Here is an 18,137-nt window from a genome sequence, read left to right on the forward strand (position 1 = left end):
GAAAGAGCACCCTATTTAAGCTCACACCTCCAACCTATCCCCGTAACCCAGTAACCCCACCTAACCTTTTTGGACACTAAGGGCAATTTAGCATGTCCAATCCACCTAATCTGCACATCTTTGGACTGTGGGAGGAAACTGGAGCACCCGGCGGCAACCCACGCAGACATGGGGAGAACTTGCAGACTCCGCACAGACAGTGACCCAAGCCGGAAATCTCACCTGGGACCCTGGAGCTGTGAATCAACAGTGCTAACTAATGTGCCACCATGCCGCCCGAATCTCTCAATCGAAAATCATTTCAGCTTTCTTTCTGGCATCTCCGCCTACTTTTCAGCCCTGCGTTTACTGAACAGTGTTCTGTTCCAGTAACTTTAACCTCAGACTTCTTGGATCATTTCTCTTTCCTTAATTAGCTGCTCTTCAGATCTCTGCACTGCTTTCTTAAGCCATACTGAAATAGATGTTCTCTCTCTAGCCTTCTAAACAAATTACTTCCAGCACAGTTGTGAGAACTGCCTTCACTCTCACTACCTATCTTCACTTGCAATCAAATTAACTAAACTAAAACTTAAAAACTTCTCTGCTTTCCAAAGCCCCAGGTACTAAACAACCACTGCGCATTGATTTATTCTTCATGCCTAGTCTTCTCTAAACACAATAGAAACACAGCTGGAACTTATCCAATCCCCACACATGCAAACACCTTTGTCTAGCATGAATCTAACTATGGGTTTTACCCTTCCAGGCACAGAAACATTAAATTAAACAAACGTAAAACCATACCTTATTTCTAATGTTTACCAATACAAATGTAAATCCCTTAAAAATACCTTTGTTTTCCTAATAGCATGATGGACTGAATAGTCTTCTCCCATGCTGTAACCAACCATTCTATGATTCTCCAAGAAATGGGTTTCTGATTCTCCACTGAAGAAAAATATTGATTATCAACAGAAATGGCATATTGAATGAGGATGCAGAAATAAGTTAGTACAGAGTAACAAGATGCTGGCTGAATTGCATAATTTCAGATAGGGGTTGGAAGAGTGAGTACGAACTGTAATAAATAATTTGGGTTTAAAGTGAACAGAGTGATGTTTGGCAGTGAGTGGCAATAAATAACTTTGGGAAGATTTTAGGAGGGGTCAGAGAGAAGCCCTAGACAGCTGCAGTAAACTTGGGCATAAGGCAATAAATAACATCAATAATCGGTAAGAAGATTAAACTCCACTCTGGTTTGGTTTATATTGCCTGGAGCTTCCAGCAGGAAACAGGAGTGGTGGCCAACATCAACCCAATGATGATAAGCAGCTGATAACAGATTGAAGGGGTACAAAGAACAAGACAGCACAGGAACAGGGATTTCAGCCCTCCAAGCCTGTGCCAACCATGGTACCTCCGAAACTAAAACTGTATGCACAAGGGGCAGAGCACCAGGGGGCCTCACACAACGTAGGTTATAGCTATTCAATAAGCAAGGCAGAAGCATAATTCTGGAGGCAACTTCTCAAGAAGGAGGGAGGGAACATGATGCACAGCAAGAGACCTAGCTGTTGAAGCATCTAGCATGTACATAAATTTAATGCATACAAAATTGCCCTCCATGAATGGAGATTTTTGTTCTGATGGTGTTGGAGTGTACATTATTTAAAATCATTCCTATGTATGCAAGAACTGGAAAGAAAATCAGTTTTCAATGCTATCTGGTTTGAAAAGCAAACAAACCAACTGGTGGCCGGGAAGTTACTCTTTATATTGTGTCTGCTTATATTTTAGAAAGGACTAGTAGCTTAACTGTCCCACTATAGAAAAACATTTATTCAATCATTAAATGGTCTGACTGGAAGATCAAAATACAGGTAGACCTGTAATTGAGGACTAAACCTGTAGTCCCCAGTTCCCTGCTTCACACTTGCACAAAATGGAGTTAACATGAGCTCTATAAACGGTTATTCTCCCAGGTAATGCATATCAGAAGCTACTGAAAAGATTTTGTTTTTTGGGGGGTTTGTTACAGTTAATATATTATGGGTTAAGCTTTGTGCTGTTTATCTCTTGTGTCTTTCTGCTACTATATAACTCTAATTACAAAATTATTTGTTAGCCTATGTGTTAAGTGCTGAAAATGTATTATTTACTATCTTTCAATGTAGATGGATGAACATTGTGGGTGTTCTGCAATCTACATATGACGACTGCATTTTGCTGTAATTCGGGTTAATTGAGTTCCTACTTTACAACAGTGCTGGTACTTAAAGAATACTTTGTCAACTGTGAAATGCTTTGGGGCAGGATGTAGCAAGCAGAGTGTAATTGGCAGTTTTTATTTCTTTCATGGCAAACTATCCATTTTATAGCTTGTCTAAGATTGCACGTTTTGATTCATAGGTAAACAGCCTGCTGTTGAGCTGCCGTTTTGTTTTAAAGCACTGAGTTACAAGTATTGAGAAAATCTGAACACTAAACACTGACTGTACAGCAAAAACACCTTAAAGTTGTTGATTTATCTTTTTCAAGTTGGGGCGGCCAGCAGACTGGCTAAAATCAAGGTACAATAAAAGCAGATACTATTAGTTATTTTCCTGTTCGCATTTATGTTCAGAAAGGAGAGGCACGAGATACCCTTTGAACAATGTGTGAAATGTTTATTAATGAGGGCCCTGAGGTATATGCACTGAAGTTTTTAAAGAGAACAAAACTCCAGTGGTGAAGTGTTTCATTTAATTATAGAAGTCATTCACACATCTCTCTAATTACTGTGAATTTCACAGGTGTTAGTTATTCCTCAAATCATTTAACCATGGTCACTCATGTAAACCTGCTGGGTTGCCATGACATCATTTTCTTGCCGAGAATTATATTGGTTTCATTACCTAATGAGAATATAATGCTGGCTCTATGCCAGACTGAGTCTGTCGCGGCAGCATTTTCTTGTTATTATTAAAAAAGGTGTTTCGGCAAGACAAATAACAAATATTCACGGCATTTGAAAAGAAACAAAAGTAATACAGCAGAGTTTTGATTATCCGCCAGAACTAAGATTACCTCAGAAAGATAGTGGAAATTGGGAGATAATCAATAGTCCCTAAATGACACTACAGATTGGTACTGTAAATTTTGACTGTGTTTCATTCTGCCTCAGTCCGATCATCCTTTGCTCTGTTTCTGCTGGCAAGGTTAATTGGCATTGGATAGCTGATCTGCCATCAAAACTCCCCCATGTACTCGTTCATGACTGCAGCTGCGCCGGACCAGTCATAAGCCCAAATGAGCAGGCCAAAGTCAATATAGTTCTATTCAATACAGGCTACACTTGGTAGCATTGGAAGCTGTTTGAACAGGCAGGCTTGATATTGATTTTTAAGTCGACAGCTCTGCAGTGCTGAGTTTAATGGAGCTGGCAGTAGAAGCTGGAGGTGACCGAATGTATCCTTTCGTGCCTACCTCTGTAGCTGGCGGATGTCATTTCGGCTTGAGTAATATTTTTAGGCCAACTTTCTTGGGTCTATTGAGGTTGGTGTGTGTGGATGTTTTGAGCTGGCTGATAAGCTGTTCCAATGCCAGCTGAACTTACTGGCGGGAGCAGAACAGAGAGGTGAGTGGAGTAGAAATAAAGCCACCCCTTGCCAGTCTCATTATTCCATTATTCTTGCAGATAATTAACATGAATAATTGAGGTTACGTTGTGTGAAAAGCGAGGGTTTAATCCACTTCCTAAAAAGTGAAACTACCATGTATGTCAAACATGTTTAATTGATACTTCAATTTTCTTTTTCCTTCTCTGTTGAAACATAAGACAGTTAAGGCTATATTTATCCCATTATTTTATAGGTTAGCTACCTTCAGCTTGTTCCAGGTGTTGCTGTAAATTCAGGTGAAAATCAACCACTAGTAGCAGCAGCTGAAGATACTGTTTACTTACTCAACCCTGATACAGAGCCAAAGGTACTTCACTCCATTTATGGAAATACTGTGACCTGCCTGGATGTATCTATTAATCAAGTTGCCTGTGGCGTCAAAAGCTTTGGCTGGATAATGAGCCATGGCAATAAGGTATTTTTTCCCCTAATTCTATTATGGATAGTAATATTTCAAAAAGTGGCAGCAATTATGACAATATTTACTATATTTAAAAATATGTTGAAAGTATTCATTAGAGCATAGAATATTATACATCATTAATAAGGTTTCACTTTATGCTTGTATTTGGTGTGATACTTATGTTCTAACTGATGTTTTGAAGCATCTTAAGCTTTCTGTTGGATTTATTCTGTAATGTTGGCACTGATAAATTGCTGATGTGCAATTTTCATTTTACTTTCCTAAAATCCTATTCAACTTAGAATATTATTGGTTATTGCCATGGAAGTAAGCAATTTTATTTGCAGTTTCGGGATTGATCATTATTTATGAGATCCAAATTAGGTGTCAGTACTTTCATGAAATCAAAAATAGAAATAATGCAGAAAACACTTCAGAGATGGTGAATTTTAAAAAATACTGTCTTTCAATTCACTTATAGCCTATATTCAGGCACAAAAACTAGGATTAATTTGACATCTACCTGGTGCTCAGGAAATTTTCAGTTCTCCAACAACCAATGAGCCTCAGAGCTTTTGCTCATGTGCAGACTGGGCCCTAAATCTTCCGATCCCACCCACTGCAGGAATTATTGCAGGCAGAAAGGAAAATTTGACGAACAAGCTGACCTTCGGAAGGAAGTTCCGGTCCTGGGGCAGGTGGGACCATAAAACACCACTAAGGGGCTGGACTACGTGAGCACAGATCAGAATTTTTACATTTTTTTAAGGCCTAGTTGCTTGAACATCAGAAAATGGTTTGAAAACCAGAATCATGTGACCAGGAGCAGACCACTATCGCAGGCAAATGTTCCAGGCAGGGGACAGGTCCCAAAGCCGGCAGAGGTGGAGTGACCTTTGGAGAGAATTCCAAGGCGAAATCTTCAAAGGGAAAGACTAGAAACCCCTCATGAGAGAAAGAGTTTTTGCAAAATTTGTTGACTTGGCGGCTGGCTGGCTTGTTGAAAAATCCATGGCCTCTTTATTGGTTGCATCTGCCATTTATTGTGTAATATGGTGTAGTCGACCACAGTTAGCTTTTTAATTCATATGTACCTCGTATTAACCCTGGATTTTAAGGGGATAAGATAGATATTGTACATTGTTTCATCTTACTGACCTTCTATTGTCGAGTTTATTTTTTAGTTCTGTTTGTTCAAAACCTGTGAAATTTAATTGCATTATTCTATGAGCAAGTGTTTTGAATGTCACACTTTGTCTACTTTAAACAGACGCTATTGGTCCCCAGCCAAATCTTGACAAAGACTTTGGGTCTGGTCAAAGATTATAACATAGGCAATATTTTATATTTAAGTGTTAATTCTCATGAGCGCTTTTGCTATTCTGCAAATTGTTGGTTGCAAACACTTTTTATATCTTCCACCAACTTGACATTTATATTTGGTCTAAGCATCCAGCTCACTTGTGTAGTTTGGGGACAATAAAGGCATAAAAGCCTAAGCAATGGTCTATACCGTACTGCTTCCCATAATCTGACATTACCCCTCATTTTCTGCATTTTCACTCTTACAATTCCTTACATTTTTCTCAGATAATACTTGTTATTGATAGGATCTCCATTGTATCATAATCATAAAATATTACTGTATTATATGTTCGTATGGAATTGGAGCAAGAATAATATCCTGCGATTTTAAAATAAAGTTCTTGTCAGCTGTTTGTCCTTTGTCCATGTCCTTTGTAATAGTAATAGTAACCTTTTATTGTCACAAGTATGAAGTTACTGTGAAAAGCCCCTAGTCGCCACATTCCGGCACCTGTTCGGGTAAGCTGGTATGGGAATTGAACCCATGCTGCTTGCCTTGTTCTGCATCACAAAGCAGCTGTCTAGTGCACTGAGCTAAACCAGCCAATAAGTAATCTTTATTGTCACAAGTAGGCTTACATTAACACTGCAATGAAGTTACTGTGAAAAGTTCCTGGTCGCCACATTCCGGCGCCAGTTCGGGTACACTGAGGGCGAATTCAAAATTCTCAGCTGGTATGGGAATTGAACCTGCACTGCTGCCCTTGTTCTGCATCACAAACCAGCTGTCTATCCCACTGAGCTAACCAGCCTCTATTGGACTTTCGTTTTAATGCATACATAGAAACTTACCAAGCACGCACGCATTTCTAACAATGGAAGTGGCTCACTAGCATGCTGATAGCAATGGTTCTTTAGTTAATATTCAAGCTTTTCAAAAACTATATATTATTTACATACATAATATATAAATACATATGATCAGCTGACATATTGCATATAATTGATACTCATCAGAATCTTACATGAATGGTAAATAATTATTGTCAAAATTAACAGTAACACTTTTGGTTCATTCAGTTTAATCATTGCTTCATGTCCTGGGCACTGACACTGAATTTGATGTTGCAAAAGGATTAAACTATTTTGTTTAGTGGCTGTATTTTAAAACATTAGGTTCCAGAGAGCATTGTGTGATGAATGTAGGAATTTCAGATATTTTTTTAATATGTATTTGATGCAGTAAGTGCTAAAAGGCTGGGGTAGTATGCATACGACTGCTGCTGTCATGTTTCTTAAAAATCCTAGTTGTAATTAAAGCATCGTAAAAATGAAATAAACATTCATTCCAACCCTGTATCTTGTTTTCTTGAAGTTGGGCTAATGGAATTTGTTTCTATAAAGAAGATTCCCTGTGGAGTAGATAATTATAGACATTGTGTTTAGCCTTAGTAAGATGATGTAGTTAAAGGGAGGAGCAAGGGTCTAAAGCAGTCGGATGTTGAGTTTAAGTTTGGAGTTCACTTTAGATTGGGGTATCACAGACCAGCAGCTTCTCTCAAAACTGTCAGAGGTTTGACTGTAAACAGGACAGGAGCTTTTTGCTGAAGCCTGGCCGGATAAGCCACAGGTTGTTTCCTGACCAGTTTTCTTTTTCCAATCAGTCTTTTAAAAGGAACTCTATATGTATACAGCAGGTAACTCTGTGTCTGCTAACTGTTTAAAAGTGGATTTTGACCTCAGATGGTTTTTGTTTGAGTGGAGATTAAAAGATAGCAGTCAGGATTTAAAAGGTTTCATTTTATTGTTAAGCGTTATTTAACTGGGAATTGTAAGCAACTCTATTTTATGATGTTATGGTTCGTTTAATACTGTGATAATGATGAAGTTAGTTAGAATATACCATATTCCTCTTTGTGCATGTAATTACTCCTGGAGCACAATATCCTTCCCTCACAATCTTACAAAGTAAATAAAATATTGGGGTTTCTGTCCAGTATCCTAGTAACAGTTGGGCTCTGGTCCGGGATCATAATAATTGCTATTTCCAGTTCAGGAAGCAAATAGTTATATGCTGTTCTGACTTTGCTTGTTTTGATTTGATGTGACTTTCTTGGAATAAATGAATTTGCAGTTTTTGCCTACACTAGATAGTTTAAAAGGATTGTATGTTTTTTTTCAAGTAGTCAGGTACATGACGGAATAAAACAAAAATGCATTTAAACGTTAATTCTGTTTCCCTCTCCACAGAGGCGCCAGACCTGAAGTGTATTTCAAGCATTTTCTTTTTATCTTTTTTACCATGTGCATGACTGGGCTCTCCCCATATATTTTCAGTATTATGTATATATATATATATATATATATATGAAAGAAAACTAGTAGTGATGTAACTTGCTAACATATTCATTTAATTCATAAATTTATAACATTACAACTTGCAGATATACCCGGGCTTTCTCAAAATTGTCTTGTTGCTTAATATGCACTGAAAGTGCTGGGGAAGCCTTAATTGTAATTTTACTTATTGTGTGTATTCTGCATTATAGTTTTGAAAGAGTCACTCTTTGCCTCAACTAAGATACCTCTAAAGCATATACCATGCTCGGATAAACCAGGCTAAAATATTATCCTGTAATTAAATTTTAATGTTATTATATTTTGTATCTTATTTATTGCATAAACAATACTGAATAGTTGGCAGCTGAATGCTGAATTTAACGCGTTCATAGACCTACTGAACTCACTAATGGGATAAATTATGTACTCAGTAGTTCGCTGTTGCACATCCCATATGTATATCATTATGGAAACCGGTAGTGATTAGAAGACAGAAATTTAAGTAAAATAGATATTGTCAAAAGCTACAAAATGCACTTTGAACAGTTAGGTAGCTGCTATCTGAATCTCTATGATGGCAATTCGGTTTTGGGATTGGTGCCTGGTATTTATAATTGTGCCTGATAAATCTCCGATCTCAATTTTATGTTCTGTGTAAGGTAATTATCTTAGTCACTTTCTGTTACTACTGTCAAGCTGCCACTTGATATATGTTGGCATCCACACAATGAGATTAACAAATATGACATTATTGTAGGTTTAAAATGAAATTGCTTCCAGCTGAGTGCAGGTATATAATATTCATTGTAAAACGTTCCTAGCAATATGGTACCTGTGGGTTGTCTAAAAATTCAATACGTTCCACTAATTACTCTCCCTTTTATTAATATTTTCTGTTTATAGCCTTTTTAACATCTTTTTAATATCTTTTAACATCTTGATTATTTTCAACAGATTCTTCCAACCAGTAACTCTGTGGGCGGGATTCTTTGGAAACCGGCGGGGGGGGGGGGGGGGGGGGGCAACTCCGGCGCGAAGGAGTGGCGTGAACCACTCGGGCGTCAGGCTGGCCCAAAGGTGCGGAACCCCCTCCACCTTCAAGGGCTAGGCCGGTGCCGGAGTGGTTTGCACCGTGCTGTCTGGCACGGAGGAGCTTGGCGCCACGCCAACCGGCACCGAAGGGTGTCCGCCGGCCGGCGCAAGTTGGCGCATGCGCCGGAGCGCCAGCGTGTACTGGCGTCATCCCAGAGCATGCGCAGGGGGGGTCCATCTCTGCGCCAGCCATCGCGGACCGGTACACCAGCCGTCATGGAGGAATAGAGTGCCCCCACGTCACAGGCCCGCCCGCGGATCAGTGGGCCCCGATCGCGGACCAGGCCACCATGGGGGCACCCCCCGGGGCCAGATGCTCCCGCCCCCCCCCCCGAGGCTCCCGGATTAGCCAGGTCCCGCCGGCAAATACCTGTCGTAACATACGCTGGCGGAACCCGCCAAAATTGGACGGCCACTCGGCCCATCGCGGCCCGGAGAATCGCCGGGGGGGGGGCGCTGCCAGCTGCCACCTACTTGCGCGGTGCAATTCCCACCCCCGCCAAATCCCCGCCGCCGGAGAATTCAGCAGCCGACGGGGGCGGGATTCACGCCACCCCCCAGCAATTCTCCGACCCGGCGGGGGGTCGGAGAATCCCGCCCTTTATCTTTTAATCCAGAAGTATACTCCAGCAAGTATGATTTACCTAGTATTATACAAATTTATTAGGTGCATTAATACATTTTATTAATTCTATTTTTCACTATATCACTGAAGGTGCTGACTGTTGCCTCTAATGCCAAACAAAGTCCCTTTAAATCAGTAAGCTAACTGCATTGTGGCTGGGGAGGTGTCCATTTTATTGGCATAAACCAATGTTGTTATTACCCATAGGCTAATACCACTTTCTGTTTCATGTTATGCATGCTCTGTCCAAAGGCAGGTCCTTGACTGATTGTCTGCTGATGCTTCATCCTCAGTTCTTTCTTGACAGTGATAGTTTGCCTTGCCTGCCACTTTCGGGGGCAGGATCAGGAGGTAGGTCCCAAGTCTACCTCAGTTGGAATCAGAATAGAATGTGCACTGTTGGTGATATTCTGAACTACGTACCAACCACTGAGCTAACCACCCACCCTACTTTCTCTCTAACACCTACATAAAGGGAAGCTACAAGACACATTAGAACCAATTCAGGAAAATTTATTTAGAAAAAATTGGCTTTGAAAAAAACAGGAACAATTTTCTGCTTTTTTAATTTAGTGCAAGATTTTCAAAAATGTAAGATTTCAGACCGTTTTTGATGATTGTAATCTGGTTGATTGTGGTGAAATAATCTACAACAGTGTTTTCCAGACTTTTTTCCCGGGACCCACTTTTTCAACCGGCTGACCTTTGGGACACACACCAGCCAACCTTTGCAACACTCGCTACATTTACTTATCTTTAAAGGGGAGCCTCATAATCTCAGTCCAATCAGGTTCACAGGAGGAGAGGGGAATGGGCATTTCAGGTGCAGACTTCAGCCAGTTACTTTGTGCCATCTTCATCTTTGTGAGAATGGAAAATCCAAACTCACAAGTGTAGGTCGACGTGAAGGGCAATAGCAACAAAATGCTTGTTTACTCCTTGGAGATGCTCTCCAGAATGCTGACATCCTCATAGGCTTTGGCATGTTTTTAATGTACCATCAGAGATCAGATACAGCAGCATAGCCTTTTCATTTAGAGTCGGCTGTAAGTTAATAACTGACTTTAGGGTCTCAACCTCAAAAGGAATTTTTCACCCACCACTCCTCTTTCAAAGTCTGAAACTTCTCTCATTTGCCAGTACTTCCCTGCATATAACACACATGTGCTTTGCTTCCTTATTTACCTTGGCACAATTGACAAACGATACCTCAAAAAAACGTCTTTATACAGCTTTGTTCCTGAGTTAAGTTTCTTCTTTGTAGGCTGTTTACCAGAGGCCCTGGAGCTCGGTGCAGAGCTAACACTAGCACTGCTTTGTCTGGCCCTGGACTCTCCTTAACAGCTCTCTCTAGCAGATTTAGTTGTGAGATCCTGGTCAGTAGGTACACTGCCTATTTGTGTCTCTGGCTGTCTCGTACTTGTAAGAAAATTATTTGCCTTTTATGAGGAGAAGGTGAGCCACATGCTGGCACACCAGCGGCAGAGGCAGGCTGCGTTGAAGGAAATATTGAAGATACGGACTGGGGCTGGGGATGTGGTGTCGGAGCCAGGGAAGATAAATGAGGCATTTAGAGAGTATTACCAAGGATCCGGTGGGGGGAGAGGAGGGGGACATGGGGCGGTTTCTGGACAAGCTGGAATTCCCCCAGGTGGAGAAAGCAAAGAGGCAGGTGTTTGAGAGGCCCTGCGGTTGAGGGAGGTGCTGGATAGTATCAGGGGTATGGTCGGGGTAGGCCCCTGGGTCGGATGGGAACCCGGCGGAATTTTATAAGGAATTTGCGGCAGACCTGGCACCACATCTGTTGGGGGCATTTAATGAAGCACTGGAGAAGGTGGAGTTTCCGGAGACGATGATGCAGCTGTAATCACACTAATCCCCAAAAAAGAGAAGGATCTGGTGGAATGTGGGTCATATAAACCAATATCACTATTGAACACGGATGTGAAAGTATTGGCTAAGTTGTTGGCAGGGAGGGTGGAGGACTTTGTCCCGGGGTGGTTGCAGAAGATCAAACAGGCTTCGTGAAGGGCAGGCAGCTCACGAGTAATATAAGACAGTTGTTGAATGTGATGATGAATCCGTCGGGGGCTCTGGTACCGGAAGTGGTGGTGTCCATGGACGCGGTGAAGTCATTTGATCGGGTGGAGTGGCAGTATTTGTTCAAAGTTTTGGGAAGGCTTGGGTTTGGGCCAAGATTTGTGGCATGGGTGCGGTTGCAGTATGTGGCAACAAGGGTGAGGATGAATGATATGAGCTCCCGAAGCTTTGACTTACGCAGGGGCACGAGGCAGGGGTGCCCGCTGTCGCTGCTGCTGTTTGTGCTGGCCATAGAGCCATTGGCGATGGCTCTCAGGGTGTTGGCAGAGTGGCGGGGGATAATGAGGGGACAGAGAGAGCATTGGGTGTTGCTCTATGCTGATGACCTCCTGCTGTATGTTTAGGATCCATTGGAGAGTATGGGAAGGATTATGGTCCTGTTGGGGAGGTTTGGAGGGTTCTCGGGGTACAAAAGCAAGGTATTCCCGGTGAATGAGCTGGCACAGCTGGCTAATTTAGGGTGGATTATATTTACGGTAGCGAGGGATAGGTTTAGGTATTTGGGGATTCAGGTAGCGAGGGAATGGACGGGGCTCCATAAGTGGAACTTAACGAAGCTGTTGGAGGAGGCCAGGGAGGATCTTAGAAGGTGGGATACACAGCACTTAACGTTGCGGGGAGGGTCCAAGTGGTGAAAATGAATATTCTGCTGAGGTTCTTGTTTATCTTTCAAGCTCTCCTGATCTTTATACTAAAGGCCATTTTTCGTAAAGTGGACAAGATCATCTTGGACTTTTTATGGGCAGGGAAAGTGCCGAGGGTGGGGAGGACCCTGCTACAGAGGGAGAGGCAGCAGGGGGGTTGACTTTGCCGATCTTGCTTCATTATTATTGGGCGCCAAATGTGGACAAGATGCTGCGGTGGTGGGAAGGAGAAAAGGTTCGGATGGAGGTGGAATCTTGTAAGGGGTCTAGTTTGAGGGCTATGGTGACGGCAGCATTGCCAATGGCTCCGAGTAGATATTCAGGGAGCCCAGTGATGCAGTCCATGGTGAAGATACGGAATCAGCTGAGGAGGCATTTTAGGGTGGAAGGGATGTTGGTGCTAACACCGCTGTGCGAGAATCATGGGTTTGAGCCGGGGAGGATGGATAGTGTGTAGAGGTGGTGGAGGGAAGTGGGGCTGGTCAAGGTGATGGATTTCTATTTGGAGGAAGGTTTCGCCAGTCTGGAGGATCTAAGGGTGAGGGTAGAGCTGCCGAGGGGTAGTGAGTTCAGATATCTGCCGGTTAGGGACTTTGCACAAAAGGTCTGGAGGGGGTTCCCGAAGCTGCCGGGATACACCCTGCTAGAGCGACTGCTGCTTCCGGATGTAGAAGGAGAGGGAAAAATTGGGGATACATATAAGTGGTTGGGGGACCAGGAGGTAAACGGGTGGTGAAGATCAAGGAGAAATGAGATGCAAAGTTGGGAATGGAGATCAATTGGAGAGTATGGAGTGAGGCACTGCGAAGGGTAAATGGGACCTCCTCTTGTGCAAGGATGAGCCTGATATAGTTTAAGGTGGTGCACAGGGTGCATATGACTCAGGCAAGAATGAGTGGATTATTTTAGGGGGTAACAGATGAGTGTGAGGGGTGTGGGCGGGTTGCGAAAAATTGGGAAGATTCTGGGCGGGAGTTTACGCGGTCCTAGCCAGCATAGTGGAGGAGTGGTGGACCCGGACCCTTTAGTGGCAATATTTGGGGTTTCAGAGAAGCCGGAGCTCTTGGAGAGGAGGAAGACTGATGTTGTGGCCTTCGCCTCTTTGATTGCACGGCGGCGAATTTTGCTGGAGAGGCAGTCGGCATTGCCACCGGGGGTAGCACCTTGGTTGGGTGACCTGTACGACTTCCTGCGGTTAGAGAAGATGAAGTATGAGTTGAGGGGCTCAGCAGGGGAGTTTGAGAAATGGTGGGGGATGTTTGTGACCTTTTTTGAGCTGCTATTCGTCACAGCGGGGTGGGTGATAAGGGAGAGTGAAAAAGTGAAAAATCTGTACAGACTGTATAGTTGATTGTTGGGAAATATGTTTCCCGGGGTGTTTATTTGCTGTCACCTGCTTTGATACATTTTTGTAATAAAATACGTTTAAAAAAAAAGAAAATGATTCGCCTTCACAGCCTTGCTTGCCAGCAGCTAGAAAATGGAAGAAGCTCTCCCCTGTAATTTGGCGCCACAAGCACGTACATCCAGGACGCTTGATGTCATGCGTATATGCAGGGCAGGTGATCTGCTCACTGCTGCCACTTCAGTCTGGAAGACTGCACTCAGTTCACATTTCCACCTTACTTCAAAGGCGGCAGTGGCTGCAAATCCCATTAAAAATACTGGTAGCAGCCGTTGGGCACTTCTCCCGCAATCGGAGACGCCATCACGATTGCTCCGCGATCCTCTTGATACCTGCCTATGGCCCACATGCATATTGTGACTTTGAGAAACCCTGCCCTACCCATTTGATCTCTAGATTAATACAATGTGCATACATCGAACGGAATTTTGGATGTGCATTGTCCAATTCACCTATTGTGAGCAATGAGCTGAATGGCCTCTTTCTGTACTGTGTGATTCTATTCTGTTAACAGAAAGGTTGAACACTTGGCAAGTGACTCGATAAAATTTCATGAGTGGTGGCAAGTAATTCTCTATTTTCCTTATGTTTGCCACCTGTCAGAATTTTAATTACACTGACTGTTAAATTTAATAAACTTAGGACACAATAAAAAGATTTTGTCAGGGTGGGTATGACTTACATTATAAGCAGTGGTATGAGATTAAACTGGACATTTTTGATTTAGAAAAAAGCTGTCACAACTAGCAAGAGATGTGTGTCAAGGAAGGTCATATTAGATAAATTGTCATTTCTTTTGTGTCTTCGTTGACACCTGGCTTTGACAGCTGTGATAATTTTATTCCAAAACATATCAAAGCTGTTTAATCTTACACGACTTCAAAGAGTTTTTATTTAATGAAAACTATCTGTAGGGCACAGAATCTTTCATAGGTTGTTAATAGGCTTTGCATATAAGCAAGTGCAATAACATTTTATCCAAGGTGAAAAGTGCCATTAGTGGGGTATGGGACACACTTCTACTTTGGCCATTTATTAGAATCTAACACTTCTGTGTCACTTAAACTGAGCCTCTATCGACCCTGCTGAGACAATATCTGTCCTACTTGGGCAGTGCATCATTGCTTGAGGGCATGTTCCAGAAATTGTGCTGTGGGCTCATGTGTTTGAGAGATTGGATTGAAGGTGTGTAATCATTTTGATTCACCCATTAGAGATAGGTTACTTCAATTCCACCAGTGGATTCAAACTCAGATACTAAATATAAGGGTGGTGAAAAGACCTGTGCACAAAGGTTCCAGTATACATTTTTGACTTTAGAAAAGTGTCTGTAAACGTTAGCAGAATTAAGTTTCTACTTGGCAAAATGCAGCATTCTTACATACATTTCCTCACATTCATGGGCAAAAAGGTACTGAAATTTTCTTTTTCAGGTAAATTGAAGACTGCTGTTTTCTGCTCTTGCTTTTAACTGGAAAATTTGATTGACTTTGCTTCCAATTTTCATTTTTCCCTTGCCTTCACACAGTCTGTCCCTGACTTTACTCTTCTCTCCTTTAGTTCTCTGTTTTCATTTCCGGAAATAGGCCACCAACCAATATTCATTCTAAGTCCACAAACTCATGCAGCTCGGTTAACTACAGTGCCTCATGCCTTGCTTCCGGTAAGGACTCTATTCCAGTCTTCCAGTTTCCTAATCACCGTTACATTTGTTAGGATGATGGAACTTTCCTCCCACCACTTCCAATATGTCTTTTTCCACTACTGCACCCTGCCCCACTATGTTTGATAGGGCGCTCAACTATGCATGTTCCATTTAGTGCACTTCTGCTCTCACACCAACTCCTCCTGCTCAGGATTTCCCTTGCCCTCACCCTCCACTTCATTAGTCTCCATATTCAACGTATCAAGCTCCACAATTTCAGGCACTTCCAGCGTGATGCCACCTCCAAACACATCTACTCATTTCAACATTCTAAAGGGACTATTCTTCCACAATAGGGGATGATTTAGCACAGTGGGTTAAACAGCTGGCTTGTCATGCATAACAAGGCCAGCAGCTCGGGTTCAATTCCTGTACCGGCCTCCCGAACAGGCGCCGGAATGTGGCGACTAGGGACTTTTCACAGTAACTTCAATGAAGCCTACTTCTGACAATAAGTGATTATTATTATTATTACAATACGCTCAGGGGTACATGATATAATTAACCAACTGTTGCACAGTTTCAATGGACTTGTAATGTCATTATGGATGCGTGGTTGAGTTTACAAAGCTACAGAAGCACACTGAGTTCACAGTTTGTTTGAGAGTGTTAAGAGACTATTAAACAATTAGCTGTCCTTAGGAACTGCATGGTGGTGCAGTGGTTAGCACTGCTGCCTCATGGTGCTGAGGACCTGGGTTTGATCCTGGCCCTGGGTCACTGTCCATGTGGAGTTTGCACATTCTCCCCGTGTCTGAGTGGGTCTCACCCCCACAACCCAAAGATGTGCAGGGTAGGTGGATTGACCATCTAAGTTGCCCCTTAATTGGAATTTTTAAAAAACCAGTTAGCTTACTTTGATATGGCCCACTTCAAATTTGAATGGGTTTCATGAATCTGACTCTTTTTTTGACTATCAAACGTATCCGAGTGCAAGCTATATTCGATTGTTCAAAGTTGATTTTTTCACCTCTGCACGGCTGAACAGGTCTGCCCACGGTAGATCCTGGGTAAGTGGTGATGGAAGGTGCAAGGGGCTGCATAGGAGCATGAGTTGGCATGGGAGCATGACAGGGCATGGTGAGTGAGGTGGAGTGAGGGGTAAGAACCTGAGGGCCTAACAGCACGGTAGCACAGTGGTTCGCACAGTTTCATAGCTCCAGGGTCCCAGGTTCGATTCCTGACTTGGACCACTGTCTGTATGGAGTCTGCACGCTCTCCACAGGGCTGCATGGGTTTTTCCTCCGGGTGCTCCAGTTTCCACCCATAGTCCAAAGATGTGCAGGTTAGGAGGATTGACCATGATAAATTGCCCTTGGTGTCCAAAAAGGTTTGGTGGGTTACTGGGTTACGGGGATAGGGTGGCAGCGTGGGCTTGAGTAAGGTGCTCTGTCCGAGGGCCCGTGCAGACTTGATGGGCCGAATGGCCTCCTTCTGCACTGGAAATTCTATGATTCTAGAACAACACAGAGAACTGAGCCAGGCCTTCAAACCAACCGACCTCAACAGGGGCTGTTTCGCACACAGGGGCCATTTAGCACAGGGCTAAATTGCTGGCTTTGAAAGCAGACCAAGCAGGCCAGCAGAACAGTTCGATTCCCGTAACAGCCTCCCCGAACAGGCGCCGGAATGTGGCGACTAGGGGCTTTTCACAGTAACTTCATTTGAAGCCTACCCGTGACAATAAGTGATTTTCAGTTCATTTTTCATTTCATTTGTCTGTCCCTCTTGGCAGGCTCGAACCCATTTCTGGAGTCAGGGAGTCTGGCTATCCAGCCGCTGCCCTGGTGTCCCTGGAGTGAAAATTGGGTCTAACAGGGCCCTTTCCTGCTGAGCCAGGAAATTTCCTGCCTTGAGCTATTGGTCTTCGTCGTGCAAATCCAGCCCATTAACTTGGTTTCTCTCTCCACAAATGCTGTCTGATCTGCTGAGTATTTCCCGCATGTTCTGTTTTTATTTCTAACTTTTTCTTTGTTGTTTCTGTATCATTGATAAACTTGAGAAGTGTGCCTGACATTTGCTGCCAGTGATACTGACAGTGGCTCATATTCTCACGTAGTTAAATAAAGGCTGCGGCTGCTGCCACCGAAACTGCAGGGGCACATGTACTGAACCTACAGCTGCAGTGTCTGTGACATCACTGCTAGCCACCGGTAGCTGCCTGCATCAAAGAATAGTAGCATCCTTAGTATTGAGCAATGTAGATACATAAACAAGTGAAGCATCAATAAAATGTGTTTTTCATCATGATTGTAGTTTTCACTGGGTAGGAGTGGGGTGGCGAGCAAAGTGTGAGAGGAGTTGCGAGGGGGAGCAAAGTGATGAATGGAGCAGCGAGCAAGATGAGCAAGTGTGGGGGGGAGCATTTACCGGCGCACAACAATGATGTTAGTGGCACTGTGCATGCAGCTGGGGCGGAGTGGGTTTCCAATTCCTGTTCCAGGGGACAATGATGATGTCAAAATTCCTCTTCCAATCTTGCGGCAGACTTAAACAAAATGTGCTGAACATTCTTTACCTGTGATCAACACATCAAAACCAAAATTTAGCTCATGTTGTGTTTGACCCTGAGCTGATCCCTCTCCCAACATTGTTGATGCACCCAAGATCACTACCTTCCACTTTACTTCCAGATCATTAATCACCTAAACTATTACTTCACTAGTCACCTGCTGGAATCTTTCTTTCATGCCATCACTCATTCAGGATTTATTTTCTGACGAGCCTTAACGCTATGTAAACTCAATCTATTCCAGAACTCTGAGGCTCAGATCCCTCCCCTTTGAACACCAGTACCCTGACCATTCCCCTGCTTCCCAGTCTCCTTAAAATTGAACAAATTAGTTTTGAACCTCCTCCTCCTCAGATTTCCAAGTG

At 43.0% G+C, this 18,137-nt stretch overlaps 1 protein-coding gene across 3 annotated transcripts in view; it reads left to right on the forward strand.

The window, feature by feature from the left end:
- Nucleotides 1-18,137, forward strand: part of fbxw8 (F-box and WD repeat domain containing 8) — a 275,082-nt gene that overhangs the window by 149,754 nt on the left and 107,191 nt on the right. For 2 of the 3 annotated variants that reach the window (XR_005459979.1, XM_038790971.1), the window contains exon 7: nucleotides 3,835-4,056. Coding sequence is in view for 2 of the 3 variants with exons in the window: in XM_038790971.1 (XP_038646899.1) it covers nucleotides 3,835-4,056 (222 nt within the window). In the remaining variant the exon portion in view is untranslated. The remainder of the gene's footprint in view (nucleotides 1-3,834; nucleotides 4,057-18,137) is intronic. The other variant, XM_038790982.1, reaches the window with a different exon arrangement.

The sequence above is a fragment of the Scyliorhinus canicula genome, chromosome 1 (genome assembly GCF_902713615.1).
Source record: "Scyliorhinus canicula chromosome 1, sScyCan1.1, whole genome shotgun sequence".
In the NCBI taxonomy this organism is placed as follows: Eukaryota; Metazoa; Chordata; class Chondrichthyes; order Carcharhiniformes; family Scyliorhinidae; genus Scyliorhinus; species Scyliorhinus canicula.